This window comes from Haliotis rubra, unplaced genomic scaffold (genome assembly GCF_003918875.1).
Source record: "Haliotis rubra isolate DU_JTF1 unplaced genomic scaffold, ASM391887v1 Scf461, whole genome shotgun sequence".
NCBI lineage: Eukaryota > Metazoa > Mollusca > Gastropoda > Lepetellida > Haliotidae > Haliotis > Haliotis rubra.
Genome location: NW_025767148.1, coordinates 275,313 through 301,912, shown reverse-complemented (window position 1 = coordinate 301,912; position 26,600 = coordinate 275,313). Strand labels below are relative to the sequence as shown.

The window sequence follows — 26,600 nt, the reverse complement described above, 5'->3', positions numbered from 1 at the left end:
TACCTTGCTGAAATTATGACGTACTCTTCCACACGCTATTCACACACATTTCACCTCTTGGCACTGGCTGTATGACACAAACAGTTCTAGTTGAACAGCTTGGCATATGTTAACCGTATTCATATAGAAGAAAATTTGCATATATAATACAGCAATATATATGCATAACATCAGATGTCCATTTTGAGGTTTATAGGGCAATAAAGTACTGACGAGGCTACAATTGGCCTGTGTGTTCAGCGTCAGGCTGTACGGTAAGCCGATAAGCGGGATTAGCACAGATTAGTACCTTTAATGCTGTTTCCATTCACGATGTTCACGGAGTTGGCAACCCTTGTTTACTGTGTTGAATACAGCTTCACAATAGTTGATATATTTCATTATAAAACAACTGAACATATTCTGTCACATCATCTTAGGCGCTTTATACAGCTCTTTCAGGATACTTATACTATAAAACAACTTCCCACTTATATATTTACATGCTCACATAATGAACTGTTTGAGAGGCATTCTCGACGTTGTAAGCAATAGGAGTACAATTTTTAGAATGCCTCTCAAACAGTTCATCCGCCGTCTACATGGAGACGTGGTATTCCGCGCCATTGTATTCCTATTGCTTACATAATGGTATGTGAGTTTATATTATTTTATGAAACTGCATATTTTTAATATCATAAGGAATGCTCATATTTTAATATTTACAACTTCAACGCAAGCAGATGTATATGTATATGCATATATCATACTTCACATTTTTTAAATATTTACAAGTTCGCGTAATCATAATGAGATTTATGCAGTTTTAAGCATATTTAACAGCACCACATGTGATTATATTTACTAGTTTAGATAATCTGATGTTATTTATACAGTTGTACAGCATATTTATGTTTTATTGCAGCTTTACAGATATGAATATTTGCAAACTGACTCAATGTCCAACATAATTTACAGTTGTTAAGCTGATTTATGTTTTACAACAATTTCAGGTTTTTTCGTCGACAAGTTCGCGTAATTTTATGCTAAACATATACAGTTCTTTAAATAAAGATGTCATATGAAATATGCTTATAGAAACGAATAAGGGAACACGTGAAAGTACAAGTGTTCATATATTTATTTCCAAAATTTCACTCTCAGTGCACTACATACCTTGTGAGTGAGTGAGTTCAGTTTTACGCCGCTTTCAGCAATATTCCAGCAATATCACGGCGGGGGACACCAGAAATGGGCTTCACACATTGTACCCATATGGGGAATCGAACCCGGGTCTTCGGCGTGACGAGCGAACACTTTAACCACTAGGCTACCCCACCGCCCACATACCTTGTGAAGAAACTTGGAAAAGAATAAAGGAACACTTGTACTTTCATGTGTTCCCTTATTCGTTTCCATGAGTATATATGCAGTAAACATTCCCAACGAACGAAACAACGAACGCAATAACGGATATATCGAGCTGTTTGTGCGGTCCAGGCCACTTGCTGTATAGTTTCGTCGAAATGCGTATAACGAAGTACGATTATAACGAACGAAAATAAGCAGCATCTTCGAGTCCGTAAATGATAATGAGTGAGTGAGTTTAGTTTTACGCCGCACTCAGCAATATTCCAGCTATATGGCGGCGGTCTGTAAATAATCGAGTCTGGACCAGACAATCCAGTGATCAACAGCATGAGCATCGATCTGCGCAATTGGGAACCGATGACATGTGTCAACCTAGCCAGCGAGCCTGACCCCCCGATCCCGTTAGTCGCCTCTTACGACAAGCATAGTCGCCTTTTGTGGCAAGCATGGGTTGCTGAAGGCATATTCTACCCCGGATCGTCACGGGTCCCGTAAATGATAAAGTGTGTTTGGGTGTTTCTCTATGGCGTACCTTCGAAATTAAAAAAATAACGTTCCACCTATTGCCCTTGTACTATTCCCCCCATTTGTTATATAATGCACTATTTATGAGGCCGCCTCCATTCTTTGTAAGGATTATCCTTATGATCGAATGGCTCTCATGCTCCAGAAGATGTAGGACACGCGTTGATCAGCTAGCACAAACCCAGACCCCATGGACATTCAGTGCAGCCAGTTAACACTTCAGTGGTTTGTATACAACATTACCTGGGATTCCATTACTATTTAATAGTGAAATGCCTTGCTATTTAATATATTCCTCGAACTGTGTAAGGCTTTCTTTTCTTTCCATATACTCCCTGTCCGCCCTGACATTCCCTGCAACAATGCCAGCGTACACTTCGCTCCTTAAGTTAATCCTGGTATATCCCCTCCGTAGACGAAGTCCTTGCTGTGCTTGTTTGTTGTTGTTCATGGTCTCTAATAGGAAATTCTTGTCTGTTTCCCAGACCAGACCAAAGAATATATAAGAAAATGGGCACGTGTAGATTGCCTCAGCTCTAAGCTGAAATCAAGAACTATTCTGGGCTCCATTCATTCATTCATTCATTCATTCATTCATTCATTCATTCATTCATTCATTCATTCATTCATTCATTCTCATCCAACAGTTTACTCATTCTCATCAACAGATTCATTCATCCATCAATTGATCCATTCATTCATTTGCAATACATATACTATCCCAAAAACGAAAGGCATAGGCGTTTTGCAATTAAAAAAATCTATTAATTACCTATTGTGTTCAAACAATCGTCAAAATATGTAACAAAAGTGTTGATAATATGCAACATTTTCGCAACAGATTTCTGGGTTATGCGTTTCTTTTTTGAATAGTATATATGTTTAAAAGAGATAACTTCATTCTGGTACAGTGAAAAGGAAAAATTTGCATATGTAACTGCTACTGACAGGAGAGCGACAGGAATGTTCCAAAACGCCTCTGATCTATAATGGAAGCATCACCAGAAAATACAGTATATAACAGTCTGTACACTACTACTTGACTCCATGACAATAGACATTGATGCATTGTTCTCATAATACCCTCATGATGAATTAATTACATGGTTCATCGTGAAAGAAAATAAATCACAATAAAGTATGAAAAATCACTGTCACATTTAATGACGTATCTACATCGCAGGGGATACTCCTCCGACGGAGATTTGAAAAAAGCATCATACAATTCTTGCAGAAAGGATCTATCTTCAGAAGGATTTGTGGTATATATTATATTTTCTTCTCTCTGTGTTGTACGGGAGAGGTGTTTGCATAAGCCCCTGGCTTGTTCGCCGATCCTCATTTCTTGCATTTCGAAATAGAATATGTTTAAAATACGTCAAATGGCGGAATAATGTTAATTTTATACATACAATGTATATCTAATTTATTCATATTTATGCTTTTTCATTTTTTTGACTTCATTTATTGTGATTATTTTAAGAATCTCCTGTTATTGTATTTCTTTCTCTTTTGTAGTTTCATCGAGTCTGTTGTAGTGATCAGTGTGTCTTATCTACAATCTGCCTAGATTTCTATCTCCCGTATTATATTCTATCATGTGCGTACCATTGATCAAGTTACAATGTATTTACAGTGTTTCGTCAGCCCATGCATAGCTGGACGCATTTCCTTTAAAATGGTTTATGTGATTCTGTATTTTAATGTAAATGTTGTGCGTGTGACACTTTAATAAAGTTTTACTGCTGCTGCTACTACCACCACCACCACCACCACCACTACAACAACAACTACTACTACTACCACAACCACCACCAATACAACAACTACTACTACTACTACTATTACAACAACAACAACAACTACTACTACTACTACTACTACTTCGACGACGACGACGACGACTACTACTTCTACCACCACCACTACAACTACCACTACTACTACTACTACTACTACTACCACCACTACCACCACCGCCACCACTACAACTACTACTACTACTACAACAACTACTACTACAACTACTGCTGTTTAAACTGTATATACTGGAGGCCCGTTCCAAGTTTGACGCATCAGTGCCCATATGGTGACTTATGTACCTGCCTATTAGTTGACTTAGCACACATGACCACGCCTCAGTCTTATAATTGACCTGCCTTTGCATGTGTTAACAGGATTGCCATTTCGCCATCTCCCGGTATGATCTTTGTTTAATAATCGTTAATGAACACGGACTTTTTATATAATCCAATTCATATTGCTTGTTCTTTCAGAAGGGATATCTTAAGACTATAGAAGCGGTTTTGTCGCTTTTATATATGATAGCATATTCTATTACAATTATATTGTTATATATAAATTGACTAGACTAACAGCACAGATGCAGGGTTTCATTACGTGGAAAACAATCAGTGAGTGAGTGAGATTTACGCTGCTTTTAACAATATTCCATCAATATCACGGCGGTGGACACCAGAAATGAGCTTCACACATTGTACCCATGTAGGGAATCGAACCCGGATCTTAAGCGTGACAAGCGAACGCTTTAACCACGAGGTTACTCAGCATGCCCCATCAATTTTAGGATATGGTGGCATCAGCTAACTAGTTCAAGGGAACGTCTTTAGAATAATAATGTTATCGATCAACTGTTTCATGTAATGCCACCAGTATGGCCAGATATCCTCATCTTTTCGCGAACACATGGTATCTTAAGTTTTTTCATGATATTGTTGACAATTGACGCTGCTTTTAGCAGATATTATGGACGTGGAAAGGCTTTGCCGCTCTTATTTACTCTCTTTCAGCTACTAAAAACTTCATTTTAAAATGATTAAACCTTAAACCTTGACATTGAACATTCTAGATAAGTATAAACATACATACCGCTGACAGATAATGGTTGTTTAAATAAACAATTCGAGATTCGTTGCCAATAGCTACAAGCATGGTTCATAAAAATTATCAAACTATTTCTGCGAGGAATAAGCTAAGAAAAACCATATCGAAAATGATATTCAGAACAGCATCGCCTGCACTATAGTCTGTCTCTTATACATTGATAACAACTTGAAAAAGTCTAACTCCAGTCTAAACTGACAAGGCAGGTCCAGATTGCCTCGTCGCCTGAAATTAAGAATTATTCGTTGTTCCTTTTGGATTAGATTTGATTTTATCTATTATAGGTATACAGTTTTAGATAACTGGGGCGAAGTGCCAGACTTGTGTAATAACAGAATACACCAGCCTCTGGAGAGATCTCGGGTTTATCATTTTGGCCAAGTTTTGACGACCTCAGACCAACCAAAGTCTTGTTTAACACTTTAGACATGTGGTTTTATCTTCTATACAAGTTCGTGAAACTATGTGTGCTCTATATTGTGGCGGAGTGCCACCTACCACGTTTTTGAAACTCACTGAGCGTGAAGCTAGCTCCCCTCGTAAAGCCATTCAGAGAGGGAAAGAGGGGAAAGTGTCTTGTAGTCACGCAGCAGACCTAGCGATGGGGAGACTTGTTACTGTCCAAAGTGACAGTTTAATTGCTAAAAACATTTTTTGGCGCAGTAGTATTTTTATGAGTTACGTTCCTTCCGGAGGAAACATTTGAACAAATGATGGCTCCTGTATCTCATCCTTTGTTGTGTGTCATGGTGACTGATGTATTCAGACGTACGTTACCTGCACGTTTAACTATGATAAATCACTATACGCGATGATGCATTATTTCACCTCCCAGGTCGTATCGTACCCCGTGGAACCATTCCTGAAGAGACTTACTCTCCAGATACGTGATGGTCTTGTTTGCCTTGGAGCACAAGATACTTATTTCTTTGGTCTGTCTCAAAGTCCCCGAACTACATGTGTTTCTCCCCCAGCCCTTTCTGTAATACAAAAGCCCTATATGATCCTTGTCCAGTTAACATCAGGTTCTGACTGAATCTTTCATCTCACTGGAACTCCTTAGATGAATTTCTTTCTTTCAAAATTATATATTTTCATAGACTAAGCATTAGTCTAATTTGTCTACAAAAGCGAGGCAAATCATTGTGCTGACGTTGGAGATGACAGAAATCTGTGAGCTAATTCCGGCTCGCCGCTGTATTCATGTTTTTAGTTCCACAACTGGCACAGTAGGTCGAGTCGTCTTAGTCTCCACTACACCCTCCCGTGGGCTACACGCTCCCGTGGGCTCCACTACACACTCCCGTGGGCTCCAAATTAACGTCCAAAATTTGTTGAGGCTCGGGGTAGCCAAGTGGTTAAAGCGTTCGCTCGTCACGCCGAAGACCCGGGTTCGAATCCCCACATGGGTACATTGTGTGAAGCCCATTTCTGGTGTCCCCGCCGTGATAATCCTAGAATATTGCTAAAATCGGGATAAAAGTAAACTCACACACTCACTCACTCACTCCAAGACTTCTATCAGTTGGGGGTTCCTCTGTGATCAGGCTCTAACGTTGTGACGGGACTGAAATTCGGTTCAAAGGGGAGATAACCCAAACTAACTGAAAGGGAATATTCCTCAAATGTTCACATTCAGCCTTCGTTCAGAGCAATATCTTTACAGTTCAAATATCAATCAGGAAATATACCTTCTACATGACATTCATGACTTCTGAATGAGATGGAATGCTGTTCTTATCCAACCAAAGCCACCTCCTTGCCTGAAACGCCCAACCTTCCAATCTAACGACCATGTACACCAAAGCAAAGATCGAAAACTGTTGATCTGGGATCAACGCCTAGTATAAGACTTGAACTATGTTGATCATATCAACCAACACGAATATCACATGAACATATGTGTGGATAAACATTCATTTTCCACTTCAGTTAGATCAACGACAGAACGTTCAAATAGGATGAAAGGGGCCACACGCTGTTTTATACAAGCGCACATTCGTCGTTTGTCAGCTAATGCTCCTATGGGCTATGGTGCAACAATATGGCGCTTCGCGGTGTGTGTCGTATGTCATTGTACCTATAGTGCTGCTACACAAATGCACATATATCTTATGCATTTCTAGTGACACGTTTCAAATATTAAACGCAATTTTCTTTCGCAGCTACCGTGGTATTCTTTGTGCGGTGTGTTTATGACGGAACGTTCACCTTTCTGTACGGTTCGTTAAAGCGCCTGGAGTGACGTTTCGTTTATTTAAATAATGATCACAGGCAAAGGTACGCATTGGCCTTAGTGTACTAACGTTTGGTCTCTGAAATGAAAATATTTTGAAATTAAAGTTTGTTTGATACATAATACGTTTTTGTCAAAACTGTCTGTAATGGGGGAAAAATCTTGACATTTCCAAGCATTGAAGACTTGCTTGGGGTTTGCATTCGAATATTTTTATTATTGAAGGGTCTGAATGAGAGACTTTTACTCGGATCAGTCGAAGCATTTACAAAAAGAGAGATAATGATGACGATGATGATAATGATGACGATGGATGATAACGATACTGATGATGATGATGATGATGATGATGATGATGATGATGATGGGAAGCCGCCTGAGATGCCAAGATATAACAGTCCCGACACCACCATCTCCCACCGGGTACCCATTCACAGCTGGGTGAACAGAGGCATGTTAAATAGTGACGTCAACTATTCTACGATATTTTTAAAATTCAATTCCACCTTTAAATCACAGTCATTATGTAGACAGCTCACCACTTGAATACACATACAAACAGCTATTACCGGGACAGATCAGAGTCCGACAGTCATTCCTCATAAAAGCAGCTAAACATAGATAATGATACCATAGTAATCATAGGGTTCTTTGTCGGGGTATGTCCCTGTGTAGAGATACTTGCTTGTTAAAAGTAGCATGAAATCATCCGCTTCACTGGACTGAATATCTAGCTATATGCTACTTTATGACTGTGTACGATCTGAAACATTTCCCACACACGTCAAGGCAGACAGATCCGTGCCTACATACACAGTATGACTAATCTCTACGCTTCAAAGCAGATTTCTTTACTTATTAAACCGCCATCGACATCAAGTACTTTTGCCAGATGTAGGTCGTGGCAACTGCCGCGTTTATGATGCTAGGTCTTTGAGGGGGCCTACTTGTTGGGCTTCAGCCTGCACTATTCTGAGATGAAGATGAAATTTAAGAATTGTAAGACTCCTGTGTGACGATAACTGTCGTAAATATTCTGTCTTATCAATATAACGGTTGTAAGTTTCAGTGTTTATGTGTACAGGGTAAAGAGTTTGTGTTTTGTCAATTTTGTTTTATTCACTATATTCGGACTCGAAAACCGTAAAACAGTTGTTAACGTTTATGAAAATATGAATTTGATTTGTACCATCCCTGATTATAAACTAAAGCAACTCCATCTGGCGATATTCCACTGGTCTCTGAAATAAATAATGTTGATGGAAATAAATAACTCCATTTAAACTGAAAAGGAGTCTCCGTGAGTTGAGACATTCAAATTCTTGTATCCGAGGAGAATCTAGACTTGCTTCATTTGAAGATTTCTCATTAAAGATATGGCTGGATGGAAGGAAAATAATATGATTCAGGAACTGTGAGACAGACCAATATTCCACGTCTGGAATGTACATCAGAGAAAAATGACACACAGAAATGTCATAAAAGACTTAAAAGACTATTTGTTAGTCAAAGGAGTTGCAAGTATGTTCAGCCGGTGATTATGGAATGGTTTAACCAGATGGCTCCAACCCTTCTGAAAGTGTCCGATGTATGAGTTGGTTGGTTGGTCGTTTAAAGACGCATTCAGCAAAATTCCAGCTCTATGGCGGCGGTTTGTAGATGATGGAATCTGGACCAGACAATCCAGTGATCAACAGCATGAGCATCGTTCTACGCAATTGGGACCGATGTATGAGACACAACAGAGTCTATATTATACTTGCACAAGTCTCTAAGGTAATAAATAATAGTTTAAATGAACATTTCTAAAGGAATATGAATAGAAAGAACACACTGTCCCTCTGACAAATTGAGCTCATTAGATGTACTCTCCGCTAAACGAGACTGGCCACTTTAAAGGATAGAGTGATTGAGTATAGTTTTACGCCGCTTTTAGCAATATTCCAGCAATATCACGACGGGGGACACCAGAAATGGGCTCCACACAGTCCCTGTCTCACAGTCCCTGAACCACATTATTTCCCCTACTGCCAAGCTCTCTCTGCAGTGCTAAAGCCCTAAATAAAGCAAGTCTAGATTTCCTCAGGTTCAGGTTCTGAATCTCTGGTCCCCTGGGGCTCCTTTTCAATTTAAATGGGCTTGTTTGTTACTATCAAAATTATATATATTCAGAGACTAAGCATAATTCTACGAGGGCCCGTGAGGACTTGCCAACATGTGTCACGTGAAGATTAGCAAGACAAGTATGAAAACATGGGCGGATAGCGCAACAAACGACGACGGAAACTGCATTAGGGCTCCTTTTCAATATAAATGGGCTTGTTTGTTACTATCAAAATTATATATATTCAGAGATTAAGCCTTAGTCTAATTGTACCCATGTGGGGAATCGAACCCGGTCTTCGGCGTGACGCGCGAACGCTTTAACCACAAGGCTACCCCACCGCCCCTTTAAAGGATAGAATTACTGTACATCCATTGGATTAACATTCAGTACAGCCTTGGAGCAAGGCTAAGTCAACATGACATACCGTTATACTCAGTTGCACATGTATATTGTGTCTGTGACGCCGATCTGTCATACGCCAGCTCTCGTATGTCTGTGAATGTGTTCTGTCGACTTAAATAGAAATAACACTCAGGTATTCGAAAATCGTTACGCCATATTTCATTCGTGGTTCTACTGATCCCAACATGGAAATGCTCGTAATGTTGTAAACTTTATGAAAAATTGGAAAACATTTTCAGCTGACAATGAATTTGGAGACTTTTAGACCGGTCATGGTTTTTTAAAAAACAGATCCGTGAAGATCCAGTTAGAATTGATCTTCAGCAACCCATGTTGTCTTAAGACGCGACTAACCGGATCGGGTGGTTAAGGATCGCTTGCATCAGGTTTTGAGAAAACACACGTCATCGTATCCCACTTGCGCAGATGCATGCTCATGATGTCGATCACTGGAATGTCTGGTTCAGACTCGACTATTTACAGACCGCCGGCATATCGGTGGACTATTGTTGAGTGCAATGTTAGGCAACAAACAAACAAAATCTTTAAGAAGCACATTTCTTTGGTGGATTCAGAGAGACTCTATCATTATCTCTGTCAGAAACGACAGACCCACCTTAACGTGTGTGGTTCCAATTCTCGTGTCCACATCGGTTAAAGCATATATTTGTTAAAACAAAAATCCGGATCGGTAAGCCGACAAACGAAACCTGTTTATGTAAATACCCACCGGGTTTTAAGTCAACAACGCTAGCGCTGGTTATTATTTTGTCTGTATTGCCGTAGCTGATCTCGGTAATTAGGTGGAAGTTATAATTGAGTGATTCACAAGGCACTCATCATAATACCCCAGTATGAACTGTAAATGATATCGCCATTACATACTGCATGACAACGTAATAAGTAAACAGTCGGAACCCTTTGAAGCGGAGAAGGTACAGCTCTACAAAGAATGAACTTCCGGCAGGCAATGCGACCTGACCTACAGAGACAGGCGCAAGAAGGACAGGGTCATTATGTGCAACGAATTTAAAAATGTTACTCATTGTAAAGTTCAAACGTGTTTTGAGGATTCAGCGACGCCCATTGAAGCAGCTTTTATTATTCACTTGAGCGGAGAAGCCTCGCACTACTGGGATGTCCTGTACCGTGGGAAATAGGTTGGCTGGTAGATTGTTGTTTAACGCCGCACTCAGCAGTATTCCAGCTATACGGTGGCGGTCTGTAAATAAACCAGTCTGGACCAGACAATCCAGTGATCAACAGCATGAGCATCGATCTACGCAATTGGGAACTGATGATTAACCAATGTGTTAACCAAGTCAGCGAGCCTAACCACCCGATCCCGTTAGTCGCCTCTTACGACAAGCGTGGGTTACTGAAGATCAATTCTAATCCGGATCTTCAGGGGCGTGAGAAATAGGACTTTGTGACGTCCCTCTTCACTGAACTTCCTTCCTTAGTTATTTTCAACAACTATGAAATTCCTGATTTAAACAGATCAACCGATAAGGAAGAGACAGAAAGTGAAATCCTGACCATCACAGGAAATGGCACTTGGCATCCCATAGCTTCATCACACACATCCATCACGCAGTGGGTTCGTTCTGCTCGGTGCTAGGCGGTGTGGTTTAAAGCACTTGATCTCATAACACGAAGTTAATAATCACAGTCAGTCTACATTGCATGAACCAAAACGACATGACTTGGCTATCTCTAGAACTGCACTCACTCTATCCTGATGGAGATATTAGTTTCAGCATTTAATGCTAAATCTCGGCAACACCTGACGTCTGTATATCTATACGTCTTCACGCATCAGTTCTCTAGATACGTGTTACACCTACGAGGTACGAGGTACATCTATACTCGGCGGAACAGGGATCTGGCAGGGAAAAGAGTCGAAACAGACGGCTGTAACTGGATACAGATGTTAAGGCTCTAGAGCTCCCGCCCGCCCGAGTTTGTAACTTTGCTTAGAAAGTTCCTTTATGTATTAATTATTTTAAGTACGATATAATTCCCGAGGGGCAAGTGGAGAGCATACTTGACATAGCTGGACGTTCGGAGTCGAAATATGAGCTTTTATGACGTTTCGCTCCCCCCTGTGATGTTACCCTTCACTGAGACACGATCACCTTATTTTCTCGTAAGCAAATGTTCAGCTTAGACGTGCTTATATACTCTCCCAAAAAAGAAACGCATCATGAAAATAGCAATTTCATGTAGCAATGAATTAAAACGTGAATCATTTTACAAAAGGTTTTGCTCTTTTTTATGAGTCCCATGGTGTTTATGTTTTGAAACATCACAACAAAACACACCATCCGTAAAATACCCGTATTTAACAGCATGATTATCAATTTCGGCGTGTACTGTCACAGAATACACCATTCACATGCAATGCACGTGAAAGTTGGGGATCAGATAGTCTCAATGATGGGTATAAAAGGTTGATCGCTGTCTGTCGATTATTCACTGTATTTGGAATATAATGCCACGTCTAAGTGAAGCCAACCGTCATATCGACATTGGTTTGCTTGAAGCTGGCCAGTCTCAACGTGCAGTTGCCCGACGCATGAATGTTCACCAAAGCACCATTTCATGGCTCTGGGAGAGATATCGCCGGCAGAATGCGTTTCTTTTTTGGGAGAGTGTATATATAGGCCACGGGGCAAAAGAAGGCAAGCACAATGTCTGATGGTGAATGAAAAAGAACTAAGAAATTGGTATTATATGTATATCCTGATTGCATGTACCTTGGAGATTCGGGTTAGAATTGGTCTTCATCAACCCATGTTTGACGTAAGAGGCGACTGACGGGATCAGGTGGTCAGGCTTGCTGAGTTCATCGCATCCCAGTTGCGTAGATCGATGCTTATGATGTTGATCACTGGATTGTCTGGTTTAAGATTCCATTGTTTACCATATAACTGGAATATTGCTGGGTGCATCGTTAAACAACAAACCAACAAATCAGTTTGTTTGAATTCTGGACTTTCACAATTCCTTACATAAATCATAAGAACAAGACGTCCCTGTAAAACTGAAGTCCGCTTATCTAGACGGCCATTAAGATAGATTTGCGACGAAACCATGGACTTTCCATAACAGCCTTGGAGGAAGGTTATGTGATGGGATTCCCTGAGGGACTTCCTTGTAAGCACAGATATAGCTCTGAATGTGTTCATGTGTTACCTGCCGGTGACAGGATATTACACATCACTGGTTGATGGCGGCTAAAACTGAACAGAATAAGAAAAGGATATTTTAAATGCCGGTATTTCTCTGTATATCCTTGTGTGAAAATTCTCCCCTCTCTCTCTCTCTATCTGTCTCTCTCTTTTCACCCGTCTCTCTCTTCATATCACCTACCTCTCTTCCGTCAGTTTATATATTGTCTTTATATATTCTCTGTCATAATATTTCTCTCTCTTTTTCTCTCTGTATCTTTAACCTGTTTATTCTACGTGTTTTATTCTCACTTCATTTATCTCTTCCTAGACACGTCTCCCTTACTTTCTTTCCCTCGATATATTTCTCTACACTTATCCCATTATTTATTTCCCTCTCGCTTCAACTACATGCATGTATATCTCTCTGGCTCTGTTTTGTCTATATAATCTAATCATATTAATTTTCTCCCCCTGATTTTTTTTCTCCCTTTTTTTTCGCTCTTGTCACTATGAATATGTCCTATGGTACCTCACACTTTCTCTCTATCCATTTGGATTATATACCTTATAGTCTATCCCCACCCCTAGACTAACAACTAGTCTCTGAAATGAACATATTTTACCGAAAAAAACTCATAGTGAAAAAAAAAATATAATGAAAAGGAGCCCTGAGACTTTCTTCATTTTCTAAATCTAGATTTGCCACATTTTCTAGACTTGCGTGGGCTTTCTTGGATATATTTGCTTCAGGATCTGTATCACGGACTATCCCCACCCCCTATATCTCCCCTCTCTGCGTCACCATATACTACGTATCTCCCCTTCTCTCTCCCTCTTTTGCCTCTCACTCCGTCTCTTGCCACTTTCTTTCTCTCTCTCTCTTTCTCTTTGCCTCTGACGTGCCTTTTCCTCTCTTTTGAACTCTTTCTTTCTTTGCCTCTATTTCTTTCTCTCTTGGGCGGTGGGGTAGCCTAGTGGATAAAGAGTTCGCTCGTCACGCCGAAGGCCCGGGTTCGATTCCCCACATGGGTACAATTTGTGAAGCCCATTACTGGTGTCCCCCGCCGTGATATTGCTGGAATATTGCTAAAAACGGCATAAAACCAAACTCAGTCAGTCAAACTTTCTCTCTTTCACTGTCTTTTGCTCTTACTCTCTCTTTTTTCCCTCCCTCACTCTTCCACCTCTCTCTTTCTGACTCGGGATCGGGTGGGCAGGCTCGCTGACTTGGTTGACACATGTCATCGGTTTCCAATTGCGCAGATCGATGTTCATGCTGTTGATCACTGGATCGTCCGGTCCAGATTCGGCGTAAAACTAAACTCACTCACTCTTTCTGACTCTTTTTGTTACTCTCTCTCTTTTCCCTTCCTCTCTCTTTGCTATCCCTCCTCTCTCTCTCTCTCTCTCTCTCTCTCTCTCTCTCTCTCTCTCTCTCTCTCTCTCTCTCTCTCTCTCATTACTGGAGACGGCCGCTATCATTTTCAAATCACCGGAACCACACGAGCAGAGGGAGTCCCATACAGATGCTGCACACATTGTAACCAACTGCCTCTCCTCTCTACAACATCCAGGGCCTCCTTCAGCAATCTCCATCTTCTGTTGCCGGTGTTATGACAAACCCCACGGGGGGCTGAGTAACACATCCACTCTTCCACTCACCTCCATCACAGCGTTCTGCCATGGCCATCAGCAGTTATATAATGAGCTACACACTCTCCCTCCATCACAGACTAATTCTCGGGCCGTCTCTCCCCAACCTCCTCTCCGTACGCTGAGAGAGCATACCGCGCATTTTCAACTGCCCCACTGAAAACACCTGTCTCCAGGTGAGATCTTCACCTCCCATCTCTACGGTGTAATAACAACACAATTCCCAGTCACACGTGCGTGAACTTACACCTGAGATGGGAGTCAGAGCGCCTTGTACTTCCTGATTTGTGAGATTACTCAAACAGATTCCGTAAAACCTTGGTCCCGATCAAAAAAACGTTCGTAGCGCTACGGCTTTCGTGAGCCTATGGTAAACTATAGAGTTACGACAGGTCGTAACTTTACGAATGTTTCGTGGATCGGGATCTGGGGCCGTAAAGAGATAGTCGGTATGGCTTTATGGTGTGTTATGAGTCAGGAGCGTTGTTTTTTATATTTCAGAAATAGGTTAAGAGATAAGCAGTCACCAGTTTCCCTGGATTTATAAATCATTTTGCGATTTATCACCGTAGCGAAGGTCGCGCGCACAGCCATTATCATTTGAAAGTAATAACCCGTAACTAATTGACTTTTGTTTGCTGCTCAAAAGCATTTCTCACACGCTGGGAAATACCAGATAAACGCAAATAAACGTTTCTATCTTAATTGGGTCTGCCGTATTATTGAGGTCGGTTTGTAATATTACAATAAAATCTCAAAAGGCACTTCAATGTGGACACGAACTATTCGAATTTTATTTTAGGTATGGATAGACGTGGTGATATTTGAATGAGTGAGTGAATGAGTTTTACGCCTCTTTTAGCAAACGTCCAGCAGGATACCAGAAATGGGCCTCACACATCGTACCTGATATGTAAGACTTCGGGTAGGTAGACTTTACACAGCCTAGCTGTACACAAGCAGACTTTGCCTAGAGTCCCAGGTCCACGGGTATAACGTATACATATAAATGAGCAAATGAATACACCCTTGTTTTACACCCTTTCCGTTTTTTAGAAATATTCCGTTTTACGGGACTTTTGTTTGTTGTCTATATGAATTGCTCACACGCTGGGAAATACGAGATAAACGTAAATAAACGTTATATCTTAATTTGGGTCTGGGGTAAAACTCCTTTGGGGTTTTACACCGTTTTCACAAATATTCTATAGCTATATGGCTGAAATATTGCCGATGCCATGTACAATTTTGACTCCTTCCTAAATATTCCATGTCATAGCGAGGAACAAGTTTTGCGTTAAATAATAAACCCATGTGGGAATCGAAACCAGGCCTTCAATACGACAAGCGAACTCTTCAACCACAAAGCTACCCAACCGTGCCATACATACAAGCAAACTGGAAGTTTTAAACAGTTTTACACCTCGAACGGAAGGTCAGAGGTTCACCATTTGTTGGCAATGTTTCGCACGTTTCCAAAACTTACGTAAATTATTTGCCAACTTCTGTGTGAAAACGTCGAAAGTTCAGAGCAATTTGTCCTGTCAGTCGTCCAAACATTACTCCTGTGACGACGGTGACATCGATGACAACATCTATACCACTTAACACCACCATCAAAGGCCAGTACTCGACAACAAGCTATTACTCCCCTATGTACTTCACCGTCAGGAAATAATTAACACCTCCATACACCACCAGCCTGACCGGTTAAACATCACAGGTCTACAGTAGCAATTAATGTCCCATGTTTGCCTAGAATGGCGATAATGACCATCGCTGGACACCCCAAGTCTGTTCCATACTCACATTCTTATGTTCCCTCGCTCCCAGCCCTACAAAAGCTCTAAAAGCATGTGTAAATTTTCACCAGGAACCTACTTCTCTGAATACCCTTTGTCAAAGCTGCTTTTCCTTAAAAACATCTTTGAGTAGACTTTCATGAACTGGAATGAAGCGCTAAATAACTAATTATTATTATTAATGTTATCATGTTTTACAGATTAAACATAGTATGCAGCAGAGAGGCTTGGGTGATCCTGGCGGGTAATGCTCATCATCAGCTCATGGCCCTGTTTCACAAAGCTATCGTAGCGCTACGACTGTCGTAAGTCTATGTTACAGTATCGGAGGTACGACAGTCGTAGCGCTACGACAGCTTTGTGAAACGGGGCCCAGGGCCTTTGCTGCCTCTACCCGCAGCCCAGACAGTGGATTTCTCTCAGGAAGCGCTGCCTATTCGAACCCACCAAGAACTTCACGGAGAATATTAATATCATTATTATTATCCCAGGAGGGTTGCTTATCGATATATATGGTTCCTACGTTCTGAGAAAAATATAGTTTTGCATAGACTAAGTGTTAGTCCAGCCACCGAGGGTCAAGCCAAGTTCTTTTCATCTTTGAGAGGATGTTCAGTCACTCAGCAGGAAAAATGTCCATTAGTGTTTATGAGATAGGTCATGAGTACTGTACAGGTGGTAGAGTCCTGTCTGACGAGTAGGAATTGCGACAGTCGTAAGTCAGTGTTACAGAATAGGAGGTACGACAGTCGTAAAGTCAGTGTTACAGAATAGAAGTAAACAGTCGTAAAGTCAATGTTACAGAATGAGGTGACAGTCGTAAGTCAGTCATTACAGAATAGGAGGCAGTACAGACATGGAAAAAGTCAATGTTACCAAGATAGGAGGTAATGACAGTCATGTTTCCATCGTTACAAGAATTAACGGAGGCACGATCAGTCGTAAAGTCAGTGTTACAGAATAAGAGGTACGACTAATCGTAAGTCAATGTTAATAGAATAGGAGGTACGACAGTCGTAAGTCAATGTTACAGAACGGATGCGCCGACAGTCGTAAAGTAATGACACAGAATAGGAGGTAACATTTTAAAAGTCAATGTACAGAATAGGAGGTACCGACTGTCGTACAGTCAGTGTTACAGAATAGGAGGTACGACAGTCGTAAAGTCAATGTTACAGAATAGGGAGGTACGACAGTCGTAAGTCAGTGTTATTAGAATAGGAGGTACGACATGATGAAATAAGTCCATGTTACAGAATAGGTACGACAGTCGTAAGAGTCAACGTTACAGAATAGAGGTACGACAGTCGTAAAGTCAAGTGTTACAGGAATAGGAGGTACGACGAGTCGTAAGTCAATGTTACAGAATAGAAGGTACGACAGTCGTAAAGTCAATGTTACAGAATAGAGGTAACGATATCGTCGTAAAGTCAATCGTTACAGAACCAGGAGGCACGACAGACGACAGTCGTAAGTCAATGTTTACAGAATAGGACGACAGTCGTAAGTCAATGTTACAGAATAGGAGGTACGACAGTCGTAAAGTCAGTGTTACAGAGAGGTAGGACAGTACGACAGTCAGTGTAAAGTCAATGTTACGATGAATGTAAAGTCAGTGTTTACGACAGGTCGACAGTCGTCAGTGTTACAGAATAGGAGGTACGACAGTCGTAAAGTCAGTGTTACAGAATAGGAGGTACGACAGTCGTAAGTCAGTGTTACAGAATAGGAGGTACGACAGTCGTGAAGTCAATGTTACAGAATAGAATACCGACACGACATGTCGTAAGAAGTCAATGTTACAGAATAGGTACGACAGTCGTAAAGTCAGTGTTACATAAAGAATAGGAGGTACGACAGTCGTAAAGTCAAGTGTTACAGAATAGGAGGTACGACAGTCGTAAGTCAGTGTTACAGAATAGGAGAGTACGACAGTCGTAAGTCAATGTTACAGAATAGGAGGTACGACAGTCGTAAGTCAGTGTTTAACGAATAGGAGGTACACGACAGTCGTAAGTCAAGTTACAGAATAGATAGTGTACGACAGTCGTAAGAGTCAGTGTTACAGAATAGAGGTACGACAGTCGTAAGTCAGTGTTACAGAATAGGAGGTTACGACAGTCGTAAGTCAACGTTACAGAATAGAGGAGGTACGACGGTCGTAAGTCAGTGTTACAGAATAGGAGGTACGACAGTCGTAAAGTCAATGTTACGGCATAGAGGTACGACAAATCGTAAGTCAGTGTTACAGAAATAAGGTACGACAATCGTAAGTCAGTGTTACAGAATAGGAGGTACGACAGTCGTAAGTCAGTGTTACAGAAGGAGGTACGACAGTCGTAAGTCAGTGTGTATCTGTGTGTAGCTACTTCTATATACTAGACATGCAGGTGGTAGAGTCCTGTCTGACGAGTAGGCTGACATACTTGGTGAAAACTCGTCGCTGTATTCTATCTAGGTTGTAGGAGCGAGATCTTTCAGCTAGATCCAAGCTCTGTGATGAAAGCTGTTTCAAATACCTTCAACGTTGTCAAAATGCTTCTGGGCGAGACAACATCAAAGTGAAGGTCAACGTCAGATGTGGACGGGTTTTTGGAGGCACTATCCTACCTATCATAATATTGTGTATAAAAAAACTTGGGGATATGTATGATAAATAAAGTATGTACAGCGTGTTGTATGATCCGTGTTTTTATGCTATAGAATTGCCCTGTAAGCATCTCTTTTATTTGATAGAGGTCAAGGAATATGTTAGATAAATTTCAATCTGACGTACGTTGACTGACGCCATATTTGGAGCGACGTAAACTATGGTCTACCCAGTCTGTCTCACAGTCCATGACCCATTTTATTTTCCCTTCCGCCCAGCCCTATCAGTATTACAAAAGTCATAAATGAGTCAAGTTTAGATTTTCCTCAGCTTCTCAAACCGTTAGTCCGACGTCAACCCACTAACCACTCTGCCTAGTATTATAAACTCACTCAAGTCATTCGAATCACGACATTTGGTTATTGAAACTAACTGACCAGCATGGTGTAGTAGGTTTTGTGCAGTACACGCACTAAGTTGATGTTCCGGATAATATTTTAAGCGTGCAGTCAGTGACGTTGTACACGTTTCTTCATATTCAATAAACACATGCACAAACATACACATATACACTTCCTGGTCGTAACGCGTATGGGATGTGGTAGATCAATAGAAACACTTAAAGAGCTTCACGAACGACGCACGCACACCGTCAGTCATCACTAGAACAGGTCCCAGAAGGTTTCATCCCACAAGAATGAAAGATATATTTGTTTTAATATTTTACAAACGGAAACTGACAGCTCGTGCATGCATTTAACTCTGGTTTCCACATACTGGTGATGAGAAATGAATCGGATGTTTCATGTGATGGCAGTCAAAGCGGAAATGTTAACGATTGACGTTTTAAAAAAAATTTAAAAAGTTTTTTTTTAAAGTTCGTGTTTGTCGGTCAGATAGTATCTAAGCAATCCGATCTGGGTGCTCTAAATCTCAGGACACTTCACTTTGAAGCGGAGAAAAGAAAATTTGAGGTTATTACACAGAGATAATCACAGAGCTGATAAACACACTGTGTAGATAAAGGCTTTATAAAAACATGTAATGTTTCTCTGCCAAAGTAAATTCCAGTTTCAACGATTGCCTGGCCACGTCTATCAAAGCACGGGGAATAAAGGGAAAACTGTGACTGAAAAATCTAAAACCCGGCCTGCTTGTAGAACGCCCTCGTTCAGAGAAGGAACTTGACTATCTGAAGTTACAGCAACAGTAAGTGATATCTCTAGGTATAACTTCAAGTAATTTCACATTTTTTGACCGATAACGGGTTTGGCTAAGTGCTTAAAGGTGTTGTTTGGAAGAACAAAATGAGAACAACTAGTTTTAGCATCGGCGTGTTTTGTTGTTCTGTGCCTTACTCTGGAAAGTTCCACGTGGACGGTATTTTTTGTTTCACCACCATCTATCTTGTATGTTTCTAATTTCATGTTCTGTCAAAACATGTTTTTTGTCTGGTTTCAGAGAGCTCGTTCCATCTGTAGACGGAGTACTGGCAGTAAGCTGAGCGGTACTGACAGACACGTGCATGTATGTACGTGCCGATGTTTGTGTACGTGCCAGTTTATTTAAATCCACAAAATTAAGATACGACACGGTTTTCTCCCCTACACGTTTCAACTTTATCTGCAGGGAGAAATTCGACATGTTTCCAATGTATCTTTAGGGAGAAATTTGACATGTTTCAACTTTATCTTTAGGGAGAAATTTGACATGTGTGAACTTTATCTTTAGGGAGAAATGTGACACGTTTCAACTTTATCTGCAGGGAGAAATTCAACATGTTTCAACTTTATCTTCAGGGTGAAATCCAACATGTTTCAACTTTATCTTCAGGGTATTTTACATATTTCAGCTTTATCTTTAGGGATTAATTTGACATGTTTGAACTTAATTTTCAGGGTGAAATCCAACATGTTTCAACTTTATCTTTAGGGAGAAATTCAACATGTTTCAACTTTATCTTCAAGTTTTTAAATCCTTCTTGTTTCAGCTATATCTTCAGGGACAAATCTTACATGTATCAACTTTATCTTCAAGTTTTAAATCCTTCTTGTTTCAGCTTATATCTTCAGGGACAAATCTTACATGTTTCAACTTTATCTTTAGGGAGAAATTCAACATGTTTCAACTTTATCTTTAGGGAGAAATTCAACATGTTTCAACTTTATCTTTAGGGAGAAATCCAACATGTTTCAACTTTATCTTTAGGGAGAAATTCAACATGTTTCAACTTTATCTTTAGGGAGAAATTCAACATGTTTCAACTTTATCTTTAGGGAGAAATTCAACATGTTTCAACTTTATCTTCAAGGGAGAAATTCAGCTTATATTTCAACTTTATCTTTAGGGAGAAATTCAACATGTTTCAACTTTATATTTTTCAACATCTTACATGTTTCAACTTTATCTTTAGGGAGAAATCCAACATGTTTCAACTTTATCTTTAGGGAGAAATTCAACATGTTTGAACTTAATTTTCAGGGTGAAATCCAACATATTTCAACTGTATCTTTAGGGAGAAATTCAACATGTTTCAACTTTATCTTTAGGGAGAAATTCAACATGTTTCAACTTTATATTCAGGGAGAAATTCAACATGTTTCAACTTTATCTTCAAGTTTTAAATCCTTCTTGTTTCAGCTTTCTCTTCAGGGACAAATCTTACATGTTTCAACTTTATCTTCAAGTTTTAAATCCTTCTTGTTTCAGCTTTCTCTTCAGGGACAAATCTTACATGTTTCAACTTTATCCTCAGGGTGAAGTCTTGCATGTTTCAACTTTATATTCAGGGAGAAATATTACATGTTTCAAGTTTATCTTCGGGGAGAAATCTTACATGTTTCAACTTTATATTCAGGGAGAAATATTACATGTTTCAAGTTTATCTTCGGGGAGAAATATTACATGTTTCAACTTTTGCTACAGGTATAAATCCTGCATGTTACAACTTTATCTTTAGGGAGGAACTGCTATCATTATGTATAGATTCGATGCTTACTTCAAAGTGGCATGAGCTTATTAGAGTACTTGATGTGATACACGCCTTTCATATATCATGGTGATGTGTATTTCAATCCATCTTGCTGTATATATCATCTTCTGTATTTCATGGTGATGTGTATTTTACACCATGCTTGATAAGACTCGCATATTTCATGGTGATGTGTGATTTATACTAGCTTATTGCATGGTGATGTGTATTTATGCTATATGTGTTTCATACTATTATATCACATTGCTTAGTTCATGGTAATGTGTATTTTACACCATACTTTATGTATACATATTTTTGTTTATTTCATGGAGATGTGTATATTTTTCATCATTTTGATGTAGTCTACATATTATTTTTTCACAGTAATGTATATTTTGAGCAAGCGGCGTAGGTAACATATTTAACATTGTTTAACAGTTTACATACTAGTATATAATGTAAATATCAATTTGATCATTACGATTACCCGCTGGTCCGGTGGGACTTTTCTTGGCTCGACGATGTTAATGATTTGATGTTATGATTACATCATACTATACTGTACCGGACAGATATACAATACTTAAACAATAGACTGACTGACTGACTGAGTATGGTTTTACGCCGCTTTTAGCAATATTCCAGCAACATCACGGCGGGGGACACCAGAAATGGGCTTCACACATTGTACCCATGTGGGGATTCGAACCCGGTTCTTCGGCGTGTCGAGCCAACGCTTTAACCACTAGGCTACACCACCGCCCCTAAACAATAGACGCCTTGATAGAGAGATGAACAACTTATACAACTTATCATACATATTCATCATCACAAAATAATAGTACGCCTGTACTGTCAACAACATTGCTTTATGAATGCATTTCTAAATATTTGTAGGAGTACCAATAGCATGTTGATATTTACCTGTTTTTCACGAGGATATATGTATATTATCCCACACCTGATGTATATATCAGCGTGTGTATTTCAAGCTTGGAGTGACAGGCTCGTGGGCATTACATTAACTGAGAGAGGTGTTTGGCCTCTGTGCAACAACTGATTCATCAATGCTTGTTCCAAGACAACTCAATACTCCTGTAGGTGTGTATATTTCACCGACCAGGTGATAAATCGTTACATCTGATGAGGCGACACGTCAACAAACAGCTAGCTGATGAGGAGAGCACTCAAACTACGGTTTTGTCCCGCCGCATATTACCATTACGGAGATAACAGAGTGAAATATTTTGACAAGGACAGAGGGGCGAGAAGAGAGGGCTCATCATGATGATATTCATCATAAATAATGGAATAGGGCGCAGGAGAGCTTGTCAAATATTAACCCGAAAGTTGATAAAGATGTAGAATCCCCGCGGAAATTACTGACTATTGTATTAACCCGAAAGTTGATAAAGATGTAGAATCCCCGCGGAAATTACTGACTATTGTTGTTGAAGTGCGGGCGGGACCGGTCAGCGACACCATCTGCCGTCATTATGAGGCATACATTATCTTTAATGTAAGCCATTGGAGTTTTCAACTCATTCAATTTTATTACTTCGTGTGCGTAAAACAAAGTTTTTTTTCCATCGACAACGATTCGCAAAGGTAACAGTGTTTAAGTAGCTCGTTAATGGTGCTGAATCAAAATGAGGTTTAACACGGAATATTCTCTTGAACTTTAAAGGGTGTTAAAGTAGTATTAGCTGAGGATGTTTTAATATATTACTGAAACATCTAAATGTAATCTAAAAGTGAGTTTCCTGCGTTTTAGCTGACCTACTCTCATTTTGAGTTGGTTGTCAGTTTTGGGTTTCTTTGAAGTATATGCATGGTCCCTGCCTCCTGTTTCTTTGTTCATTTTGCGGTTGTGTCGAACATCGGATAACTCGATCAAAGTATTTATGAAGGTCCCTTCAACTTCGGCAAAATGGTGTTTGACTGTACATCATTACTTTCCTGTTTCCTTGTGCATATTTCGTATCAGCCACATTTCGAATATATAATCGTAGACTTCGAGGATACAGATATTTGACATGTACATCCCCAAATCGGATAACTCGAAGTATGTATGAAGGTCCCTTCAACTTCGACAGAAGGGTGTTTGACTGTATTTTATTACTTTCCTGTTTTTGCCTTGCTTATTTTGTTTCAGTCACATTTCAGATATACACACACAGACTTCGAGGATACAGATATTTGAAATGTAAATCCCCAAACGTCGGATAACTCGAAGTATGTATGAAGGTCCCTTCTGTTTTCTTGTGTATCTTTGTATCAGCCACATTTCGAATATCTACACATAGACTTCGAGGATATCAATATTTGAATGTAAATCTCCAAACATCGGATAACTCGAAGTATGTACATGTATATATATGGTCCCTTCAACGTCGACAGAAGGGAGTTTGGCTGTATATTATTACTCTTCTGTTTTCTTGTGCATATTTTGTATCAGTCATAATTCGAATATATACCGATTGATTTCGAGGACATAGATAAGAAAGTTTGAGAGGTACAGATAGTAATTAAGTCCAAAGGGACACTTACCGTCAGCGCAACACACAACACAATACAAGTGGCTATCCTGATCATGGTGAAGTTATCCGAGATATCCTACGGGAAATCACAGTCCTGGTAATCCTGTCGCAAGGTATCCGAAGATTTGGCGACCGGTATCAGACGCGAGCTAGGTCTAGCTCAATCCGACTCACTGACTATACTTTGTAGTGTACACGCGAGACTGTCTTCTCCTGGCTGACTTGGGTGGGCGTGGCTAACGTGTTACGCGTCGCTGATTGGCTGTTGGCCTTTCTTAATATGGAACATACAATATTCGCTTTTCGTTCATTCATCACTGAGAGGTTGGATGAACAATCTATTTATATCTGCCTAATACGAGGCTGAGTTGCAAGCGGGCATTCGTCCAGACTCGTAGGGGACTGGCTACAATGGAATCATTCACGGACGGCATAATGCATTGAAACGTGGTCAGAGCTATTCGCGAATCTGTGAGATGTTCTCTCATAATTGAAGTGTGCAATATATGGCATAACAGAGAGAGGCTTGAACAGGCTACACGTTGTTCAAGTGGAATACCTACCACGACAGGGCTTACATGGATCAATGGTATCAATTTATGACTACATATACATATTAAATTAATCCACGCTAGGAATTACGCCGGTAAAAGCAAAACGCTATAGTGTGTGGTTGTTCTGTGGGAAACTCGACTCCTTCGTGTGCTGGGTCTGTGTGTGAATGGATAAGAAAACTGCGAGGGTCGTGTGTGTTAATAAACGGAGCTCACTCGGTGATTACTTCCCCCGGGCTGAGATGATGGGGTTATTGTTGGATTTGACTTTCAAGAATAATAAAGCTTTTCTATTGGCGTGAATCTACCCTGGTGATGTGGTTAGCACACGGGGATTATAGTTAACGGCCGTTCGACAGACGTAATTCATTCGTTTATAAGTAAGGCAGATGAAATACATATATATGGACTATATATGATGCACACTAACATCGTCCCGACAAATCTACTTAACAAAGCCACCTCTTCAGACGCTTTAGATACATATATCACGCAAACCGAGATCTAACTTCCTCTCCATAACAAGACACATGCAGACATCACACTCTCAACATCACTTCACAAACACACACCGATATCACATCCTCCACATCACTTCACACACATACCGATATCACATCCTCCACATCACTTCACACACACACCGATATCACACCTTCCACATCACTAGACACACATGCACAAACACACACCGATATCACATCCTCCACATCACTTCACACACATACCGATATCACATACACCACATCACTTCACACACATACCGATATCACACCTTCCACATCACTAGACACACATGCACAAACACATACCGATATCACATCCTCCACATCACTTCACACACACACACCGATATCACACCTTCCACATCACTAGACACACATGCACAAACACACACCGATATCACATCCTCCACATCACTTCACACACATACCGATATCACACCTTCCACATCACTAGACACACATGCACAAACACACACCGATATCACATCCTCCACATCACTTCATTACACACACATACCGATATCACACCTTCCACATCACTAGACACACATGCACAAACACACACACCGATATCACATCCTCCACATCACTTCACACACTCACACCGATATCACATCCTCCACATCACTTCACACACATACCGATATATCACATCACTCACACACACACCGATATCACCGATATCACATCCTCCACATCATCGATATCACACTCACCGATATATCACACATCCTTCCACATCACTTCACACACACACACACACACACCGATATCACACACCCTCCACATCACTATCACACACACCGATATCACATCCTCCACATTACTTCACACACATGTACACATATAACCCTACACACGATCAACATCCACCGATATCACTCCACACATCACACACACATACCGATATCACACCTCCACATCACTTCACTTCACACACACACATATACGATATCACATCCTCCACATCACTCACACACACACACCGATATCACACACCCTCCACATCACTCACACACACATACCGATATCACACCTCCACATCATTACTAGACACACACATACCGATATCACATCCTCCACATTACTACACACACACTGACTGATATCACATCCCTCCACATCACTAGACACACACATACCGATATCACACCCTCCACATCACTAGACACACATATACCGATATCACACCCTCCACATCACTAGACACACATATACTGATATCACACCCTCCACATCACTAGACACACACATACCGATATCACACCCTCCACATCACTA

The 26,600-nt window shown here is 40.3% G+C and overlaps 1 protein-coding gene across 2 annotated transcripts in view; it reads right to left on the bottom strand.

Annotated features, from left to right (window-relative positions):
- The window catches only part of LOC124290308 (cartilage matrix protein-like), a 57,717-nt gene extending 33,252 nt beyond the window's left edge, over positions 1–24,465 (bottom strand). For both annotated transcript variants that reach the window (XM_046727020.1, XM_046727021.1), the window contains exon 1: positions 24,270–24,465. In XM_046727020.1, coding sequence (XP_046582976.1) covers positions 24,270–24,314 — 45 coding nt within the window. In that variant the 5' untranslated portion in view covers positions 24,315–24,465. The remainder of the gene's footprint in view (positions 1–24,269) is intronic.
- Positions 24,466–26,600: the final 2,135 nt, after the last annotated feature.